Consider the following 21,817-nt stretch of genomic DNA (forward strand, 5'->3'; position numbering starts at 1 on the left):
CCCTGGCCTTGGCTGCACCCAGACAGGATAATCTTTCTGTGGGATGGACACACAGTCCCGCCATGACAGGTTCCATCTTACCTGGACACATCCGGGTCCTGCCTGAAGAGCAGCAGGATGTGCTGGGTGTTGAGAAACAGCGCCCAGCAGGGGAAGCAGCAGAGGAGCAGAATGAGCGCACTCCGCTGTAGGATCACGCCCACGTACTTCAGGTTCTGGCTCCCGTACGTCTGGGGTGCACACAGCCAAAATGAACCCATTAGCACAGACCCAGCACCCCAGCTGTCCCCTGAAAGCCTTCAACTGTGCCTCATAAAGAAGCAGGTTGGCTGGGTGAGGTGGCTCACGCCTGTAATCCCAGCTACTCAGGAGGCTGAGGCAGGAGAATCGCTTGAACCCGGGAGGCAGAGGTTGCAGTGAGCTGAGATCACGCCACCGCACTCCAGCCTGGGGGGCAGAGCAAGACTCCTTCTCAAAAAAAAAAAAAAAAAAAAAAAAAAAAAAAAAGCCCATGGCCCTAGAGACTTTGCCCCAGTGTTTAGGTAGGATGAGGATGGTGTGAAGGATGCTTCTCAAACTCAGCTTCCATTAGCATCACCAGGGGATCATTTTCAAAACTCTGATGCCAGGGTCTCACTAATGACATTCTGGACTTAATTCACCCAGGGCAGGATTCAGAGATCCATACCTTTTTTTTAAAAAAATTCTGTTTAAAAAATTTTTTCTTTTACAGAAGTAAACAATCTGAAATTCACACTTCATTTATTTTTAGAGACTGGAAAAAAATTTTTTTTAGGGAGGCAAAGGTTACAGGGAGTCAAGATCCCGCCACTGCACTCCAAGCTGGGCAACAGAGCCAGAGTCCGTCTCAAAAAAAAAAAAAAAAAAAAAGGCAGGCTGGGCATTGTGGCTCATGCCTATAATCCCAACATGTTGGGAGGCTGAGGTAGGAGGATTGCTTGAGCCCAGGAGTTTGAGATCAGCCTGTGCAACATGGTAAAACCCCATCTCTACAAAAAATACAAAAAATTAGCTGGGTGTAGTGGCGCATGCCTGTAATACCAGGTACTTGAGAGTCTGAGGCAAGAGGATCGCTGGAGCTCAGGAGTTCGAGGCTGCAGTGAGCAATGGGTGTGCCACTGTGGCCTAGGCTGAGCGACAGAGCAAGCCTCTGTCTCAAAACAAAACAAGCCAAATGTTGCACATCTTTTCAAGTTGTGCACATCTCCTCCAGCTCCAGGTTCAGTGACATCTCTGGTAGTCTGAAATTAACCAGAGGAACTACTTACACCCCTGGAATTGGCAAACACTGCCAGTCATGCGTTTCCCTCCTTCCACTTTCACCCTCCTTCCCCTTTCACCCAAGACCTGGTTGCTGAACATTTACCAGCCTGCCACTGGGTGGGGCCAGGCAAGCTGGGTTTTAACAAGCCCTCCAAGTTCAATGCACGCTCAATTTTGAGAGCCACAGAACTATACCAAATTCAAACGTAGGGAGCAATAGAAGGGAATTTTACAAAATGTCCCCTGTTTGATCAAAATATAGTGTAAGGCAGTTGTGCAGTCAAAAACTAGTTGACACAGCTGAAAGAAACCCAGTGACATTTCAAAGAAAGCAGGCCAGGAGAAGAGGAGTTGCTGGCCGATAGGCGCTGCAGGTGCTGGCTGCTGGACTCTTCCTGCCAATGGGGAACTTCCATTCACACTTGAGAAAAGATGTCTGAGGTCACTGTGAGCGTGTGACCACTTCCATTTACCTGGGAGATGAGGGTGTCACAAGCAGAAGATAAGCCGAATCCCACTGAGACACCAGTGACATTGATAACCTGCAAATAAACCCAAAGATAAGGCCCTGTAGAATTAAAGGAGGAAAGGAAGACAAAACCCCTGTCTGTTGATGAGAACCTGCAAAGCTCCTCCTTTAGCATTCACAAGTCAATTTTACCAACTTTGTTAGCTGCCTGGACCCCGCTCAGACTGAAGCCATTCTCACAGGTTTATCAAGAATTCTGGACAGAACTATTATATATATGTGTGTGTGTGTGTGTGCATGTGTGTGTGTGTATATATATATATATATATATATATATGTATACTTTTTTTTTTTTTTTTTTTTTGAGACGGAGTCTCACTCTGTCGCCCAGGCTGGAGCGCAGTGGCGCAATCTCGGCTCACTGCAACCTCCACCTCCCGGGTTCAAGCGATTCTCCTGCCTCAGCCTCCCGAGTAGCTGGGACTACAGGCATGCACTACCACAACCGGCTAATTTTTGTATTTTTAGTAGTGATGGGGTTTCACCATGTTAGCCAGAATGGTCTCAATCTCTTCACCTCATGATCTGCCCACCTTGGCCTCCCAAAGTGCTGGGATTACAGGTGTGAGCCACCCCACCCGGTTCAGAACTATAGTATTAATCAGGCTGCACTTTGACCCACTTGCTTATAACTGAAAGTCATGTGGCACCAGACACTGACCATGTACATCCCCATTGTTCCTACCAGACACACTGGTCACATGCATCCCCACTGTTCCTACCAGACACTGGCCACGTGCATCCCCACTGTTCCTACCAGACACTGGCCACGTGCATCCCCACCGTTCCTACAGATGGGATTTCTCGTGTTACAATCATAAGGCTATTGTTTAAGAATTGTTGGCCAGGTGTGGTGGTTTATGCTTGTAATCCCAGCACTTTGGGAGGCCAAGGTGGGAGGATTGCTTGAGCCCAGGAGTTTGAGACCAGCCTAGGCAGCATGATGAAACGTCATCTCTACAAAAGCATAAAAACTAGGCCGGGCGCGGTGGCTCAAGCCTGTAATCCCAGCACTTTGGGAGGCCGAAGTGGGCTGATCACGAGGTCAGGAGATCAAGACCATCCTGGCTAACACGGTGAAACCCCGTCTCTACTAAAAAATACAAAAAAAGCTAGCCGGGCGAGGTGGCGGGCACCTGTAGTCCCAGCTACTCCGGAGGCTGAGGCAGGAGAATGGCGTAAACGCGGGAGGCGGAGCTTGCAGTGCCACTGCACTCCAGCCCGGGCGACAGAGCGAGACTCCGTCTCAAAAAAAAAAAAAAAAAAGTATAAAAACTGGCAGGCATGGTGGCACGCTCCTGCAGCGCCAGCTATTTCCGGAGGCTGAGGTGGAAGGATCACTTGAGCCCAAGAAGCAGAGATTACAGTGAACCGAGATTGCACCACTGCACTCTAGCCTGGGCAATGGAGACCCTGACTCAAAAAAAAAAAAAAAAAAAATCTGGCCGGTTATGGTGGCTCACGCCTGTAATCCCAGCACTTTGGGAGGCCTAGGTAGGCAGATCACAAGGTCAGGAGTTTGGGACCAGCCTGACCAATATGGTGAAACCCCATCTCTACTAAAAATACAAAAATTAGCTGGGCGTGGTGGCAGGCGCCTGTATTCCCAGCTACTCAGGAGGCTGAGGCAAGAGAATCACTTGAACCGGGGAGGCAAAAGTGGCAGTGAGCTGAGATCGTGCCACTGCTCTCCAGCCTGGGTGACAGAGCAAGACTCCATCTCAAAAAAAAAAATTATTAAGCAGAGCCTAAATTCCAGTGAAACATCTGACACCAACCAGTTTGAAGACCCACATAGAGGAACTGAATCAGCATAAGAACACAGTTTCTTCATCTCCCTGTCCCATGACTTCATGCTGCACTCTTCAACCAAACAACAATCACACTTCAGCCCATTCGAAAACCCTTAAAAACTCTAGCCCCAAACTCCTCGGAGAGACTGATTTGAGGTTTCCTCATTCAGTGACCTTACAATTAAACCTCTTTCACTGTTGCAACCTGGCGTCTTGGATTATTGACTTGCCATGAGCAAGTCGACGAACCTATTATGGTTACAAGATCTTGGCTGGGTTAAGGACACGTACAAGTTTAGACGCGGAAAAGTAATCGCCTCTAGGCTAGAGGGGATTACCCAGCCTTTCTCTTTTAAAAAGTCACTTTGCGCCAGGCGCGGTGGCTCATGCCTGTAATCCCAGCACTTTGGGAGGCCGAGGCGGGTGGATCACGAGGCCAGGAGATGGAGACCATCCTGGCTAAGACGGTGAAAACCCATCTCTACTAAAAAATACAAAAAATTAGCCGGGTATGGTGGCGGACGCCTGGATTCCCAGCTACTCGGGAGGCTGAGGCACGAGAATGGCGTGAACCCGGGAGGCAGAGCTTTGCTCTCCAATTTCAGCAATCAGGGACACTTCTTCTGGGAATGCAATGGCACAGTAGCACAGAAAAGTCCACCTGCTGGAGACCTAGCATGGCCTGCGTCCGTACCCTGGGGGGCACTGGGAGTGCAGAGGCAGTCTGAAGTCCAGGCTAGTGCCAGAGGATTTCCAGGTGTGCTCACCTTCACCAGGGTCAGCAGCAAACCCTGAAGCTTTGGGGAGCCCAGGGCAGTGGCCCCCAAACCAGGGAGTGGTATCACAGGATGTCTGATGCGCTCCCTATCTGGAACCTGGTACCTCCACTTGATTGTACAGCAGGGAACCTGTGGACAACAGCCCAAACTGCACCCAGCCTGGAAGCACTGACTTTGATAAGTCCTTGGCCACATCCTGCAATTCCTTGGCCAAAGAGAATCTGCTGAGTCTTGCTAAGTGCATTTCTGTCTTCTCCTCTATTGCAAATACAATACTTAAGAACAAAATGGATAATTAAACCTGGGATTTGTCCATGTTGCCCACTAAAGCCAAAATAAAATAAGCCATGCTGGGGCAGTGGCTCACGCCTGTAATTCCAGCACTTTGGGAGGTCGAGGAGGGCGGATCACAAAATCAGGAGTTCAAGACCCACCTGACCAACATGGTGAAACCCCATCTCTACTAAAAATACAAAAAATTAGCTGGGTGTGGTGGCGCATGCCTGTAATCCCAGGCTGAGGCAGGAGAATCGTTTGAACCCCGGAGGTGGCAGCTGCAGTGAGCCAAGATTGCACCACTGCACTCCAGATTGGGCGACAAAGCGAGACTCCATTTCAAAATAAGTAAATAAATAAGCCATATGTACTCATAGCTAGTTCCACATATACTTGGTGACTAGTTCCCAGGCATCTTGCATAGTTCATGGGTAGCAAACTCAAATGCCTGGTGAGACCAGGCAGATCAAGTGAAACTGTGTCTCCGTCAGGCCAGGAGGAAAGGAAAGGGGAACATACACCTGCCTGAGAGCCACTGAATCCACTTTTCTAGAAATACCCTAACTAGACAAACCAAACCCTTTGGTCTTGTGTAGCCAGTTGACAGTTCCTGGCTGAGACTGATGACATGTCTCTGGTTTGGGGGAGTTCACATCTACTATACGGAGAGGATTTGCAGATCTTTCCAATTTTAAATTTGGACACAAAGATCTACACTTTCACCTTCCAGACTCATTTCTAGATTAGGACTCTCAGTAACACAGACAACTGAGGGGTGGGCATGGGGGGAGTCAGTTCCCCTGAGGAAGTCAGACTTGAACGCCCCTTTTACTGTTCCCCTCCCCAAGCTGTGGGACCAAGAGTGGGAACGAGTTCCATGGATTAGAAATAAGATGATGTAGGCCGGGTGCTGTGACTCACGCCTGTAATCCCAGCACTTTGGGAGGCCGAGGCGGGCGGATCACCTGAGGTCAGGAGTTCAAGACCAGCCCGAGCAACAAGGTGAAACCCCGTCTCTACTAAAAATACAAAAATTAGCCAGACGTGGTGGCAGGCACCTGTAGTACCAGGTACTCTGGAGGCTGAGACAGGAAAATTGCTTGAACCCAGGAGGCAGAGGTTGCAGTGAGCCGAGATTATACCACTGCACTCCAGCCTGGGTTGGAGGGAGACTCTGTCTGAAAAAAAAAAAAGAAATAAGATGATGTCAGGCTGGGCGCAGTGGCTCACGCCTGTAATCCCAGCACTTTCAGAGGCCAAGGCAGGTGGATTGCTTGAACTCAGGAGTTTAAGACCAGCCTGGGCAACATGGTGAAACCCCATCTCTACTAAAAATACAAAAATTAACCAAGTGTGGTGTCACCTGCCTGTAACCCCAGCTACTCAGGAGGCTGAGGCAGGAGAATCGCTTGAACCCGGGAGGCGGAGGTTGCAGTGAGCCGAGATCGTACCATTGCACTCCAGCCTGGGTGACAGAGTGAGACTTTGTCTCAAAAAAAAAAAACAAAATAAAATGAAAAAAATAGAAATGAGAAGATGTGATAGACAGGATAATGCCCCCCAAGATGTCCCCATCCCAATCCCCAGAACCTAGGAATCTGCAAGGTTACATGGCATAGGGGAATTAAAGTTGCAGCACCTTGATTTTAGGCCACGAAACCCACTTCAGACTTCTGCACTCCAGCACTGTAAGAGAATAAGTCTGTGTAGGTTTCGACCACTACATTTTGGTGATTTGTTATAGTAGCAGCAGGAGACAAACACAGACCGTGTTGGTAAACCTTCCAGAAAGCCCACACGTACCGCGATCGCCAGCGTGACTGCGTCCAGCTCCAGCTTGCCCAGGTGGCCACAGAACACGGAGCTTATGAAGCTGATCAGGAACACCATCAGCTGAACCAAGAACTGGGAAGAGAGGGGAACGGGAAGGGAGGTGAGTGCCCACCATCGCAGGGAAGCCTGGGGCCCCAAGGGTGACCCTGACCCAACAAGTCCAGTCAGAAGTAAAGAAACCCGACTTCAGTGAGCCTCTGCCACCTTTCACAGGCAAACGTAGTTTCTGGGGCTGGGGATGGGAGGCTTTTTGAAATATTAAAACATTTATTTGCAACCACTGGGTCAGAATCACTTTTTTTGAGAACTTCCCAGCCTTTTCGGTTTTTCTTTTTTTTTTTCTGAGGCAGAGTCTCACACTGTCACCCGGACTGGAGTGCAGTGGCACGATCTTGGCTCACTGCAACCTCCGCCTCCCGGGTTCAAGTTATTCTCCTGCCTCAGCCTCCTGAGCAGCTGGGATTATAGGCAGGCGCCACCACGCCCGCCTAATTTTTGGATTTCTAGTAGAGACAGGGTTTCACCATGTTGGTCAGGCTGGTCTCGAACCCCTGACCTCATGATCCACCCGCCTCGGCCTCCCAAAGTGCCGGGATTACAGGCGTGAGCCACCGCCCCCAACCTGCCTTTTTGGTTTTTTGCTTCAGTTTCTCAAGCCATAGATCACATTAAATTTCCTCTGAAATCTGCAGAGGCGGCCTTCTGGGATAACCCCCTTGTTATCCAAGATTCCTAGTGCAGACTGGAGGGAATGCAGCCTTCAACAACAAGAACTCACTCCAGCAAGGAAGTCCGTAGACCGGAGGAAGCAGTGAGATCGTCCATTTGGAGTCCCAGTGGGATCCAGACTCTCGGGGTGAAACATTACAGGCCTGCTGAACACCTTGCAATCTAGGAAGCCTCAGATGTGAGGGCAAATTCTGGAATATTGAACCATTCTTCCTCAAAATTCCAGGGGGCAATTCTATGAATTGCTCCACAGTGCTTTCACTACACGATTGGATAATGAGCTTATTTCTGGAGGTTAACTTAAAATCACCTCCTGCCCCCCACCCACTAGACCCAGGCCGTCCAGTATCTTTCTTGAGGAATCCCCTCTCCCCTGCCAGGCTACATGGCCCAAAGTGGGGGGTTCACCTGATCCCTGCTCCCTAGGAAAGAATGGGTGCCTAAGGATTTGCTGCTGCTGCCGCTGCCTGCATCTGCCCCATGGGGCCCTCAATGAAGCTGGTACCCCAGAGTTGGTGATGCTGCTGCTGGTCCAGCCGCAAGGCCGCCTCTCGCCGCCCTCAAGGAGAACAGAATCCTCTGTGCTGAGCCCACAGAAAGGCCCCTCTTTTAGGGTTCCAATGACTTAGCTTCATTGGACCTCCACCAGGCTCACCCATAGCCCATCTGCCAGCTCTGCAGCCAACCCAAAATTACTACATCAGGACCTCATCAGGCCCCCAAGCCATGATGTTTCCAATGATCTCCCTCTTTTCTTCCCTAGAATCCACATCTGAGGAGAGACCATTTTCAAGTCCTGTGATGGGCCCAGAACTTCAGAGCATGCAAAGCCTGTTCCGTGTGTGTGTGTGTGTGTGTGTGTGTGTGTGTGTGTGTGTTGTAGGAGAATTATCTTTCTTGTATCAACTCCTACATGATCCAGGCACCTCTCTCACTACCACAGAAGCCTAATGTGAATTTAATCGCCAACAGTCCCCCACTACTGAACATGAGGAACACTTTTGCAATGTTCTGCATGAGTAAGCCAAAATAAGACAGAAGATGGGAATAAAAGGGGATGGGGTGGAGGTGTCAATAAAAAAGGCTGGGATGAAGAACCAGATGCTGTAGAATCTAAACTTAGAGCCAATGGATGCCCTGTAGGCCTGTACTGGGAACGGTGCCACACGATTTCGGCATTGTCACCACCTTTACAGATGTCCCCATTAGGTGGAGCTTGGTGTCTCTTTAAATTGTGAATTCATGTACTTTTAAAGGCCACAGGGTCCTTTTTATTTGTAAACTCGGCATCACTTCCAAATCTTTTCAGCTTACTGTGCTTTAAGCTTTTGCATATCATCTGTCACAAACGGTTGTGTTCACAGAATCTGTCTTCTCCTTTCCCACGGAACATCGCATTTCCACTCCACAGCTCCCTGCCTCCCTGCGGGCCACCTGTGAGCTGTTTTTCATGGTTTCGCGTGGAAACGTGCTCGGTCTCCCCTACTACCCGATCTTTGGAGTGCCACCCAGATTTTACCATCACAAATTGCACTGCCCTGAGCATCTTTCCCACTTGGGTGGGGGCCCGTCCAAGGGTGGGAATCATTAGATGTCTTGGATACAAAAGGCCAGGAAGTTGAGCTGAGTTAGACTAACCCATGTGAGATGCACCTTCAATGCCAACGCCAGCAAAAATAGTTTTCTGAGAGCTGCTGCGGCTCTGCCGGGGTTACGGCAACAACCCTGTGCTCTGACTGCCTGAGTCGGGCAGCCTCATGCAGCCGGCCCATCCTGAAAGTCCGTGCCAGGGATCTCGGCTTCAGTCCAGATTTACTAACCTCTTTCAGATCTTGGTTTCAAGCCCTTTGGGTGAACACTTGGCCACAGACTGTGGATCATGTACATAAGGGTCACCTGGGAGGCTTTGCCCTGGCCCATTGCAAGCCCCAGGAGGTTAGGCCGGGCTCGGTGGCTCACACCTGTAATCTCAACACTTTGGGAGGCGGAGGCGGGTGGATCACCTGAGGTCAGAAGTTTGAGACCAGCCTGGCCAATATGGTGAAGCCCCGTCTCTACTAAAAATACAAAACATTATCTGGGCGCAGTGGTGCACACCTGTAATCCCAGCTACTCGGGAGGCTGAGGCAGGATAATTGTTTGAACCCAGGAGGCAGAGGTTGCAGTGAGTGGAGATCGAACCGCTACACTCCAGCCTGGGCGACAGAGACTCTGTCTCAAAAAAAAAAAAAAGAAAGAAAGAAAGAAAAAAAAGGCCCAGGAGGTCCGTGGGGTTGAGGAATCTTCATTTCAGTATATCGCCACGCTCCCTCATACACACCCAGGCAAGATGCATGTGGTCCAGGGTCACACTTTGAGAGTGCTCCAGACCCTCTGGACTGTGCTATCACAGAGCGTATTTCTGTGCCCAGGGAATGAACCAATTCTGGACAAAGGCCTGTTCCGCTAGATGTCTCTGCAGCTGCTGTCTGAAGAACAGCCTGAACTGGCAGTGGCTTGGACAGAGCTGAATGGATGACAGAAATTGTCAGACTGGGCCGGGCATGGTGGCTCATGCCTGCAATCTCAGCACTTGGGGAGGCTGAGGCGGGAGGACTGCTTGAGCCCAGGAGTTCAAGACCAGCCCAGCAACATTTTGTAGAGACCACGTCTCTACAAAAAAAATACCAAAAATAGCATGCATGGTGGCATGCACCTGTGATCCCAGCCACTCAGGAGTCTGAGGCATGAAGGATCACTTGAGCTCAGGAGTTTGAGGCTGCAGTGAGCTGCCCACACCACTGCATTCTAGCCTGGGTGACAGAGCAAGACCCTGTCTCAAACAAAGAAACTTCCGGACTGACCGTGCTTCCGTCCCTTCTCGTCACAGCGACGCTGCTCAGAGTTTGGCTGGATAACAATAAGCAAACTTGGCAGCCAGATAAAGACCTTCAATGCCTGGCGGCTTTAGAAGTTGCTCTCCAGGGCCAGGCACCTCCAGACAGCCTCTCCTACCCCCACCCATGACTGCTGAAAGTTCACTCACTGGAAAAAAGCTGAGAGGGCACCTGGGACAGCCCTACTTCCTTTACATGTGAGGAAGCACAGCCCAGGAGGTTTCGCAACCAGCCCAGCTACCTGACTCTCAACTCAGATGGTTACATACAGCCACTGTCTTTGGAGCACGAAGTACATCCAAGCACTGGGGGAACAGGTGTGAGTTAGACACCATTACTCCATTTCTGCCCCGTGGGACCCACAGTACAGATGGTTCTGAGGTACAATTTTTCAACTTTGCAGTGGTGCAAAAGCAATGGACATTCAGTAGAAACTGTACTTGGAATTTGGGATATTGATCTTTTCCCGGGCTAGTAATGTATAGTCTCAGACTTGCAGTGCCTGTCAGGGCAGTGGGCCACAGCTGCCCATCGGCCCTGCCATCACGAGTGCAGGCAACTGACACTCTACAGTAGACTGTGTTGCCAGCATTTTTTGGGTATTGTTTTGTGTTTTCGCATCCCATCATGAGCACAAAATGGCCATATGTGTCTCCTGCTTCTGCGGAAAAGAAGGCAGCTGTTACTCTTGCAATGGAACTGAAGATAATCGGCCAGCATAGGGGTGGCAAGCCAGTCACGGCTGTCCCACGCAAGTCAGGACTCTTGCAATCCATGATCTCATTCTTTAGAGGCATTTTGACTTAATGATATTTTCAGTGCACGTAACCCCATCGTAAGCCAGGGAGCATCTGTAGAGTAGGGAAAGATGTTCAAAACGCAATAAATTACACAGCTCAAGACATTTGTGTGATGAGCTATGGGGGTGCAGTAGAGAATTCAGAGGTTTCTGGGGGAAATGAAGTGGAGCTGAAACCTGCATGATGAGCAAGTCAATGTCAAATAGTCGGGTACCAGACTTGTCTGTAGGGAGGACTTTCCAGGCTGAGGCACTGAAAGGAGGCCTGGGTGGAGGGTGTAACCAGGAGATAGGCACGAGAGATGAGGCTGGAGGGCTGGCCAGGCCCAGGCCACAGAGGGCTTTGCAGGACCAAGGAAAAGGTTCTGAGCAGGAGACATAAGCTCAGATGGGCATTTAAAAAGTGGATCCCTCTGAGAGGTATTTAAGGAGTTAAAGCCAAAGGCCTTGGTGAGGACGGATTGGAGGAGGAAACGGGGAGTAGAGGCGGCGGGGGCCGGACCTCACCCGGCTTTCCTCTGTCCAGCTCCTGCCATCTTTGACTACTTCCTCTCACCCTTTGAATGGGAGGAACCGCCTTCCCTGTAGGTCTTCTCTTCCTCCGGCCTAGGCCTGTCTGTCTCTGACCAGGCTTCTCCTGCAGAATCTGGTGTCAGTAACCACTTCCTGATCAATTATCTTCTCCATTGCCTTCAGGATACAATTCAAAAGGTCAGCCTGCTTTTTTTCCTTTGTGTGTCCTGGGTAAAGTGGGTCTCTCCAGATCCCCCACCTCACCCCCCTCAACCTGCCTGTCTTACCTGATATTTCCACCCTGCAGCCCTACAAGGTCCACCAGCTCCTTCCCTTACAAGGGGAAACACTTCCCTGAGTTGGGGCCTAGGCTATCCCACCTCTGTTGCATCCTGGGCAATGCCCAGGGGTCCACCTTTGGTGTTACTTTTCAGAACTTTTGCTGTTTGAAGTTTCTGGATTCAGCCAGGTGATGAGAGGCTGATGACAAAGAGGAGGCACAGCTGGAATACCTGAGGCCCGGTATCTGCACATTCCTTCCCTTGCAAATCCAGTCTTCCTCAAGCTTTCTCCAAGATGAAATGGACACATCTTTTGAGAAGTAAGCACCATTCAGCTCACACTTTCCATTGTGTTATGGGTTATTCTCTTTACAAAGGCCTCATTTAAAGCCCAGTGAGACCTCAAGGGTCAGTTAACTTGAGAGGTCTGGAAGGGAGATGGCGAATAAGAGAGAAAATTACAGAGAGGAGAGCCGGACAGGGCATCTTCCTCATGTTATGTTGGACACTTGGAGTAGAAAATATTGGACAATGAGCATGGGAAAAGAAGGGGGTGGTCTCTCCTTATCCCATGCCCTTTAGCAAACAGAAAACTTCACAGCAGATGGGATTAGAGATGGGAGACAGACCCAGGCGGGTCCACATACACTTCATGAAAGACTAAAACAGGTAGCAAAACTCTACAATCACATTTTCACAAAGCAGAGACACACACGCACAAAGGACTGGAAGGAAAGCTCCCAAATTACCTCTCAGTGGTGAGATTTCAGAGGGTTTTTTCCTTTTGTTGGTCTTGGTTTTCTCTTTTTTTCTACAGTAAATATGCATGACATTTGTAATAAACACAATGGTATACACGCATGTACATACAAAGAGAAAAGGTGAGGTCCCCAGTGCGTCAATCCAGTGCTCATCCCTGGAGAACTGGAGAGGACCCCACATCAAGGGGATTAGGCTACTAGGAGGGCTGGATTTCAGAAACCTGCCCTGTTGTTATTATTATTATTATTATTATTGCTATACTATTAAAGCAATAACAGGCTGGGCAAGGTGGCTCATGCTTATAATCCCAGCTCTTGGGAGACCGAAGGCAGGAGGATTGCTTGAGCCCAGGAATTCAAGTAATGGGCAACACAAGGAGACCTTATCTCTAACCCAAAACACAAAAATTAGCCAGGCATGGTGGTGTGTGCCTGTAGTCTCCACTACTTCGGAAGTTGAGGCTGCAGTGAGCTGTGATCGCACTACTGCACGCCAGCCTGGCCAACAGATCAAGACGCTGTCTCAAAAAAAAAAAATAAAACAATAATAGCCTTAGAAAGCCCCTTCTTACAGCAGCTCTGTGAGGGAGTGTTAGGACAAGACACGATTATTATCTCCATTTTACAGATGACTACGCAGAGACCAGAAGAGGTTAAGAGGCTGTTTCAATCTGCACAGCTGCTTCCTGACTTTTGGAGGTCAAAGCAGGCCATGCAGCCCCAGGTCTTGAGATTCCAAATCATGAGGTTTTTTTATTTTTGTTTTTTGGAGACAGAGTTTCACTCTTTTTGCCCAGGCTGGAGTGCAACGGTGCTATCTCGGCTCACTGCAACCTCCATCTCCCAGGTTCAAGCGATTCTCCTGCCTCAGCCTCCCAAGTAGCTGGGATTACAGGCATCTGCCACCATGCCTAGCTATTTTTTTTTTTTTTTTTTTTTTTTTTTGCATTTTTAGTAGAGACGGGGTTTGTTAGCCAGGATGGTCTCGATCTCTTGACCTCGTGATCCGCCTGCATCGGCCTCCCAAAGTGCTGGGATTACAGGCGTGAGCCACCAGGCCCGGCCATGACCAGGCTGGAGTGCAGTGGCACGATCTGGCTCACTGTAACCTCCGCCTCCCAGGTTCAAGCGATTCTCGTGCCTCAGCCTCTGGAGTAGCTGGGACTACAGGCGCCCGCCACCACGTCTGGCTAATTTTTGTATTTTTAGTAGAGACGGAGTTTCACCATTTTGCCCAGGCTGGTCTCAAACTCCTGACCTCAAGTGATCCACCCGCCTCGGCCTCCCAAAATGCTGGGATTACAGGCGTGAGCCACCGTGCCCGGCTCCAAATCATGAGTTCTTTCTGGTCTGTGAGAAAGCATCGCTGATGGATCTTCATTCCATGGCTTTGACTTCGGCATTACTCTTGCTGTCCTGCACACCACAGCGTGTGCCACAATATCCCACAAACCACCGAGTCCCCACTCCAGGGGCACAGTGGCCCCCCTCAGCCCGCGCAGGTGCAGAATGTGGGCCTCAAAGTCAAAAGCTTATTCACGCCTTAAGTGCATACCGGTCGCTTCTTGTGCAGCGTCCTACCCTCTCGGTTTGAAAACCACCCAAGCTGACAGGAGAACGTGGATAGGATTATATTTTTGTGGTTTTAAAAACCACGTTACTTTTAGGAGACAAGGCAGAAACAGCCCTAACCTAATGATTAAAAAGAAAAGAATCCCACAGATAAGAACACCTCGATCCCACAAAGAACCACATTAAAACCCCTTTTTTCTTTTACATACATAATTACTGGCAGGGAGGGGGCGGTACAGGATGCCTCTGGTTTCCTCGGTAGAGGCTGACTTAATTCTGAAGAAATCATTTCGCAGCTCTAAGTCCACGACAGACCACGCACCTCCTCCTCCATGCCTCCGGATTATTTAGATCGCTGAGCTCCCGAACTTTTTACCGCTAATTTTCAAAGAAATAAGTTTCCTCGTGTTTTGAAGTTCAGGCAACTTGTGCTTTGTTGGTTGGAATCAGCTCCCAGAGAAGGCACCCCCGGATGCAAATGCAGCCTGGACCTGGGTGAGCCCCGTTAGGCGCAAAGGTCCCAGCTCCCCGGTGTCTCCTGGCGTAGGAGGCGGGAGCCGCCGGCCTCTCCGAGCCAACGTGCGCCTAGGCGCATGCCAGCCGTGTCCGCAGTGCCCCGCGGGGCTCCCAGTCGGGTGGTGCGGAGCGGAGGGCGGCCGGGACGCAGTCGGAGGAGCTGGGGTGCCCGCCCGGCTCCTGGCACTATGCTCCCCGGCGCCCGCCCGCGGCCAGCTCGCTCTGTCCCCAAACTCCGCCAAGTCACCCGGGGAGGCAGGACTCACCAGGCCCCCAGCTCGCCGGGACCGGCCTCCCACCGAGGCCACCTTACTCACCGCCGGGCCCGCCAGGACCAAGAGCGCCCGCAGCTCCTCTCGGAAGGCGGACAGCCGCAGGCAGCGCGACCCACGGAGCTCAAGGGTGGCCTCCGGGCCTCCGCGCACGGGCGCGGGCTCCTCAGGATCCTCCATGTGACTGGCGCGCTGCGGCCGGGTAGCGCACAGGCAGGCAGTGGGGACCGCGCAGCGCAGCCCGCTCTGCAGTCCCCGCCCCGGCCGCCCGCCTAGAGCCCGCCCCTCGCCTGGCGCCCGGGGGCCCGACTGAACGCGCAACCAGGCAGCCTGCGACCTTGGGCGCACCCTTTGCACCTTTTTCTGCACCACTGAGGACGCCTGCGGGTCTGGCAAAGACCAAGGAACTCCTGCACTTGGAAGGCAAAGTTTGAAAAAGCTCTGAAAACTAACGGAATGCGCTCCGGGGGCTGGGTCCGCCAAGTCTCGCGGACGCCAGGACTCACCCCGGCTCTGCACCTCCGCTAGGAGTTTCAGGTTCTGAATGACCTGGCCTGGAAGGACTCAGAGGCCTCGAGCGGTGACTACGTTAGCACCCCGCGGGGTGTATGGGTTGGGCGCATTTACTGTGCAGATTGAGTTGGGTACACGCTTTGATGCTGGTTTGGATGTTGCATACTCCTCTCCTTTCATCAGTTGTTCCATTAGAGAACTTAGAATCTACCAGGATAGAGCAACATGCTTCCATTTGCCAAGTTGCACAGTTGGTGCCGGCTGGTCGTGTTGGAAGTTTATCCATCAGCCTGCTGTGGGAGTACAAGAGGCTGTGGCCCAGAAGGGCATGGGCAGCGCGCTTTCCTCCCAGAGCCTCAGCTTCCTCATCTGCAAACGTGAAAGAACATCTCATCGCCAGCTGTGAAGACTGGGGTTGCCTGGGCGGAGGACCTGAGTCAGTGCCACCTGCCCTCAGCCTGGCACCAACCATTACCTAATAAGTGTCAGTTACCAGGACAAGAATGATTTCTGTAATAGTCAAAATTCCTTCCATTGTAAGTGATCCAATGTAAGTAAAGAAAACGGAAAACAAATTTTTTGGCTCACATCATCAGGAAGTGTGGATTCAGTGATATATATATATATATATTTTTTTTTTTTTTTTTTTTTTTTTGAGACGGAGTCGCACTCTGTCCCCCAGGCTGGAGTGCAGTGGCACCATCTCGGCTCACTGCAAGCTCCGCCTCCCAGGTTCACGCCATTCTCCTGCCTCCGGAGTAGCTGGGACTACAGGCGCCCACCACTACGCCCGGCTAATTTTTTTTGTATTTTTAGTAGAGAAGGGGTTTCACCGTGTTGACCAGGATGGTCTCGATCTCTTGAATTCGTGATCCTCCCGTCTCGGCCTCCCAAACTGCTGGGATTACAGGCGTGAGCCACCGCGCCCGGCCGCATTCAGGGATTTAAAAACAAGATCATTCGGCCTGGTGAAACACCAGGCCAACATGGTGAAACACCGTGTCTACCGAAAATTAGCTGTGCGCCGTGGCGCGCGCCTGTAATCCCAGCTACTAGGGAGGCTGAGGCAGGAGAATTGCTTGAACCCGGGAGGCGGTGGTTGCAGTGAGCCGAGATCTCGCCACTGCACTGCAGCCTGGTGGCAGAGGGAGAATTCATGTAAAAAAAACACACACACAAACAAGATCGTCCCTCTCCCCATCTCGGTCCCTCTCCTCCTTTCTCCTTGCCACTTGGGATTCTTTCCGTGGTTTCTCTTCCTCCTCTGCAGGCAGCCTTTCTCTTCCTGTGCAGGTTACAGTGGTGGGTGGCCTCTATGCCCTCGTTTCTATCTTTCCCATCTGTTAAACCAGAAAGTAAGGCCCTCCCCTCCTCTCTTCTGGCTCCAAACTAACAAACAAAAAACTGGGAGAAAATCTGGTTGGCCCTGCTTGGGTTTCTTGCCCACCTCTGGAACAATCGCCCTGGGTGGGAAAATAGGGTCTGATGTTTGGCTTGCCCCTGGACCATGCACCCAGCTTTGTACCTACAGGGTAGAATTAGGCGCCCTGTGACTGGTCTCGCCCCACGAGGACTGTAGGTATGGAGTAGAGAAGTTTTCCAAAAGAACTGAGAGTCTCAACAGACAAATATCCAAGGATGTTCACTAGATCTGTGATCACTGCTGTTCTTTGATAATCTTCTGGAAGTCCTGACTGATGTAATAAGACAGGAAATGGAAATGTAATGTATAATATTAGGAAAGAAAAGGCAAAGGGATTACTCACAGTAGAAATTGCCAGACTGGGCCAGGCACAGTGACTCATGCCTATAATCGTAACACTTTGGAAGGCCGAGGTGGGAGGATCACTTGAACCCAGCAGTTTCGAGACCAGCCTGGGCAACACAGTGAGACCCCATCTCTTAAAAAAAAAATTCCACACAACCCAACCCAAAGAAATAAAATATGAAGAAAAACTAATAGAATTGATAAAGGGGTTTAATAAAGTTGCTACATAGAAGTTCTTCAATAAGTCATATCAGTCCTTTATACTGGTAATAACATATATGAAAATACTAAAAGAAATCCTTCACAGGCCGGGCGCGGTGGCTCAATCCTGTAATCCCAGCACTTTGGGAGGCCAAGACGGGCGGATCACGAAGTCAGGAGATCAAGACCATCCTGGCTAACACGGTGAAACCTCGTCTCTACTAAAAAATACAAAAACTAGCCGGGCGAGGTGGCGGGCGCCTGTAGTCCCAGCTACTTGGGACGCTGGGGCAGGAGAATGGCGTAAATCCGGGAGGTGGAGCTTGCAGTGAGCTGAGATCCGGCCACTGCACTCCAGCCCTGGGCGACAGAGCGAGACTCCGCCTCAAAAAACAAAAAAGAAAGAAATCCTTCACAATAGCAACAAAAAACAAAAGGTCCATGTGATGCAGAGCATAACCCCTCACTCCTTAAAGATGGATTGTACATAGTGACTTCCTTCCAAAAAGTTGAGCCAGGAAAATTAATTTTCTTTTTTTTTTTTTTTTTTTTTTTTTTGAGACGGAGTCTCGCTCTGTCGCCCAGGCTGGAGTGCAGTGGCCAGATCTCAGCTCACTGCAAGCTCCGCCTCCCGGGTTTACGCCATTCTCTCGCCTCAGCCTCCCGAGTAGCTGGGACTACAGGCGCCCGCCATCTCGCCCGGCTAATTTTTTGTATTTTTTTTTTTAGTAGAGACGGGGTTTCACCATGTTAGCCAGGATGATCTCGATCTCCTGACCTCGTGATCCGCCCGTCTCGGCCTCCCAAAGTGCTGGGATTACAGGCTTGAGCCACCGCGCCCGGCCGGAAAATTAATTTTCAATTAACATATTAGGTTTTAGTTCACTTCTGTGTATTCCATTATTTTAAAATTTAATAGAATGATTCTAAAAGCAATTGATAGTGTAAACAGGAAAAGATATAACAAAAACTCTGAAAAAGAAAAGGAAGGAGGAAAGAAGTAGCTCTGTTGGCTGATAAATAGCTTTTAAAACAATGTGTGGTTGGCTGAGCTTGGTAGCCCACACCTGTAGCCCCAGCACTTTGGGAGGCTGAGGTGACAGGATTGACTGAGCCCAGCAGTTTGAGGCTGCAGTCAGCTATGATTGCACTACTGCACTCCAGCCTGGGCAGCAGAGTAAGACCCTATCTCAATAAAAAACAAAAAACAAAACAATTAAAAAAACAAAGAACCCTGTTGTTAGGATTTTGATTGACATTGCATTATATCTGCAGATTTATTCAGAAAGAATGCACCTCATGAAAATACTGTCTTCTAGTTAAATCATATCCCTAGTCTAATCAGTACTTATCTAGGGAATGGGACACTCACTGGACTAGGGATATGATGAATTTGTTATTGATGCTTAATAAATAGTCATAATTATGTTCATATATGGTTCTTAACTTGCTGAAATATATTATTAAAAGCATGTATTAAAGTTGAATTTTATCAGTTGTTTTGTTTTGTTTTGGGACAGGATCTGTCTCTGTTGCCTAGGCTAGAGTGCAATGGTTTGATCTCGCCTCAAAGCAGCCTCAACCTCCCTAGCTCAAGCAATCCTCCCACTTTAGCCTCCTGAAGAACTGGGACTACAGCCATGTGCCACCAAACCGGGCTAATTTTGTTTTCTTTTTCCTTTTTTTTTTTTTTTTTTTTTTTTTTTTTTTTGAGACGGAGTTTCACTCTTGTTGCCCAGGCTGGAGTGCAATTGTGCGATCTTGGCTCACTGCAACCTCTGCCTCCTGGGTTCAAGCAGCTCCCCTGCCTCAGCCTCCCAAGTAGCTGGGATTATAGGCATGTGCCACCATGCCCGACTAATTTTGTATTTTTTTTTTTTTCTTTTTTAGTGAAGATGGGGTTTCTCCATGTTGGTCAGGCTGGTCTCAACCTCAGGTGATCCACCTGCCTTGGCCTCCCAAAGTGCTGGTATTACGGGCATGATCCACCATGCCCGGCCTGTTTTCATATTTTTTATAGAGACAAAGAGGTCTCACTATATTGCCGAGGCCGGTCTCAAACTCCTGGGCTCTAAGCGATCCTCATGCCTTGGCCTCCCAGAGTGCTGGGATTACAGGCATGAGCCACTGTGCTCACAGATTTTTTTTTCTTTTAGTATTAATTGAAATAATAATATTTTTCTTCTCTTTTTGCTTGTTAATGTAAGTTCATTGTAGATTTCCTAATGTGTAGCTGTCACTGATTCCTGGAATAAACTTCCCTTGTTCCTAATAGTATACTATAACAGGTATATAGTGTAGATTTACTGCTAATATCCAGGATTTTTATATTTATTTATTTTTATAGGGACAGGGGTCTCACTATGCTGCCCAGGCTGGTCTTGAAATCCTGAACTCAAGCAGTCCTCCTGCCTTGGCTTCCCAAAGTGCTGGGATTACAGGCGTGAGTCGCTGCGCCCGGCTTCCTTCTATCTTTAGGCTCCATAATTTTTCAAATACCATAAGAATGATCTGTTTCTTGAAGGTTTGAAGGCCACTCACCTAGAGGACCATCTGATGCCTTTATAGAACGGGCATTTTATTTAAAAATAAGAAAAAAAGTAAAAAGTTTTCTATTTACTTAGTAGTTGCTGGTCTATTCAGGGTTTTTTTTTTTAACCTCTTCTTGAATTAATTTTGGTCACTCGTGGTAAGTGTTTATTGATTGCTGCTGTAACACATTACCACAAATTTAATGGGTTACAATAACATAAAGTTACTATTTAACAGAGGTCAGAAGCCTGAAATGGGTTTCGTGGGGCTGAAATCAAGGTGTTGGCAGAGCTGCTTTCTTGCTGGGGCTCAGGAAGAATCCGTTCTCTTGCCTGTTCCTGCTTCTAGATGCCACCTCCCTCTTCCTCCATCTCCAAAGCGCATCACTGCAGCCTCTGTTCTTTCATCACGTCTCCTTTTTCCAGCTTTTACTCTCTTGTCCTCCTCTCAGAAAAAGAGATTCCATTAGGCCCACCCGATAACCCAGAATAACCTTTGCATCTTACAATCTTTGCAGTAATCACATCTCCAAGTCCCTTTGCCACGCAAGGTTACGTATTCACAGGTTTCAAGAGTTAGGATGAGGACATCTTTGGGGGGCCTTGTTCAGCATCTCATACTCACCATGTTCTGACCACGTCTCCGTCTTCCCTGTATTTTTAAATTCTGATTAGCTTTTCATTTTCTAGTGGGTACTTTTTCAGGACATTGTGGCGTGTGCTTTCTGAATGTTTGCAGCCATCGTATTTTACACATTCCCATGCTTCTAGCGTTACATGTTATAGGTGAAAACTCCAAACGCTCCGATTCTCTCTCTCTTTTTTTTTTTTTTTTGAGATGGAGTCTCACTCTGTTGCCCAGGCTGAAGTACAGAGTGTAATGGCACGATCTCAGCTCACTGCAACCTCCACCTCCCAGGTTCAAGCGATTCTCCTGCTTCAGTGTCCCGAGTAGCTTGGATTACAGACATATGCCACCATGCCTGGCTAACTTTTTTTGTATTTTTAGTGGAGATGGGGTTTCACCATGTTGGCCAGGCTGATGTCGAACTCCTGACCTCAAGTGATCCATCCACCTCGGCCTCCCAAAGTGCTGGGATTACAGGCGTGAGCCACCGTGCCCAGCCCCAATTCTCTTTTTTATTTTTGAGATGAAGTCTCACTCTTTTGCCCAAGCTGGAGTGGCTAGATCTCGGCTCATTCCAACCTCCACCTCCTGGGTTCAAGCACTTCTCCTGCCTCAGTCTCCTGAGTAGCTGGGACTACAGGCATGTGCCACCACGCCTGGTTAATTTTTGTATTTTTAGTAGAGATGAGGTTTCACTATGTTGGCCAGGCTAGTCTCGAACTCCTGACCTCATGATCTGCCCACCTCGACCTCCCAAAGTGCTGGGATTACAGGCGTGAGCCACTGCACCCGGCCCTCAATACTCTTTTTATTGTAGACTTGATGGTGGTCATTATGGCTAGTTCCCCAACATTCCTTTCACCCCAAATGGCTCATTTTAGCCAGGCACAAGAATCTCATTTTCCTTCTCAGGGCCCTATGTAGGAATGGACATGCATGACCCAATTCTATTTAATGTATTTATATGTATATTAGAGACAGAGTCTCACTATGTTGCCCAAGCTCATGATCCAATTGTAGCCATGAATCTTGAGTGAAAATCTAATGGCGTTTCTGGAAAAGGTTTCCTATTTCTAACAGTCAGACAAGAAAAAGGCCCCTATCTTCTCCTTCAGATGTTGCGGTATCCAAATTTTTTTTTTTTTTTTTTTTTTTTGAGACAGAGTCTCACTCTTTTGCCCAGGCTGGAGTGCAGTGTGTGATCTTGGCTCACTGCAACCTCTGCTTCCTGGACTCAAGAGGTCCTCCCACCTCAGTCTCCCAAATAGCTGGGACCACAGGAGCCCATCACCAAGCCTGGCTAATTTTTGAATTTTTTTGTAGACACAGGGTTTCACCATGTTGTCCAGGCTGGTCTCGAACT

The 21,817-nt window shown here is 49.3% G+C and overlaps 1 protein-coding gene across 1 annotated transcript in view; it reads right to left on the minus strand.

Moving 5' to 3' along the window:
- SLC47A1 (solute carrier family 47 member 1) overlaps positions 1–15,074 on the minus strand; it is a 48,342-nt gene extending 33,268 nt beyond the window's left edge. The window contains exons 1-4 of the mRNA XM_010361153.2: positions 14,859–15,074; positions 6,465–6,566; positions 1,758–1,826; positions 82–230 (exon numbers count right to left, since the gene is read on the minus strand). Of these exons, the coding sequence (XP_010359455.1) occupies positions 82–230; positions 1,758–1,826; positions 6,465–6,566; positions 14,859–14,993 (455 nt within the window). The 5' untranslated portion in view covers positions 14,994–15,074. The remainder of the gene's footprint in view (positions 1–81; positions 231–1,757; positions 1,827–6,464; positions 6,567–14,858) is intronic.
- Positions 15,075–21,817: the final 6,743 nt, after the last annotated feature.

The sequence above is a fragment of the Rhinopithecus roxellana genome, chromosome 19 (genome assembly GCF_007565055.1).
Source record: "Rhinopithecus roxellana isolate Shanxi Qingling chromosome 19, ASM756505v1, whole genome shotgun sequence".
In the NCBI taxonomy this organism is placed as follows: Eukaryota; Metazoa; Chordata; class Mammalia; order Primates; family Cercopithecidae; genus Rhinopithecus; species Rhinopithecus roxellana.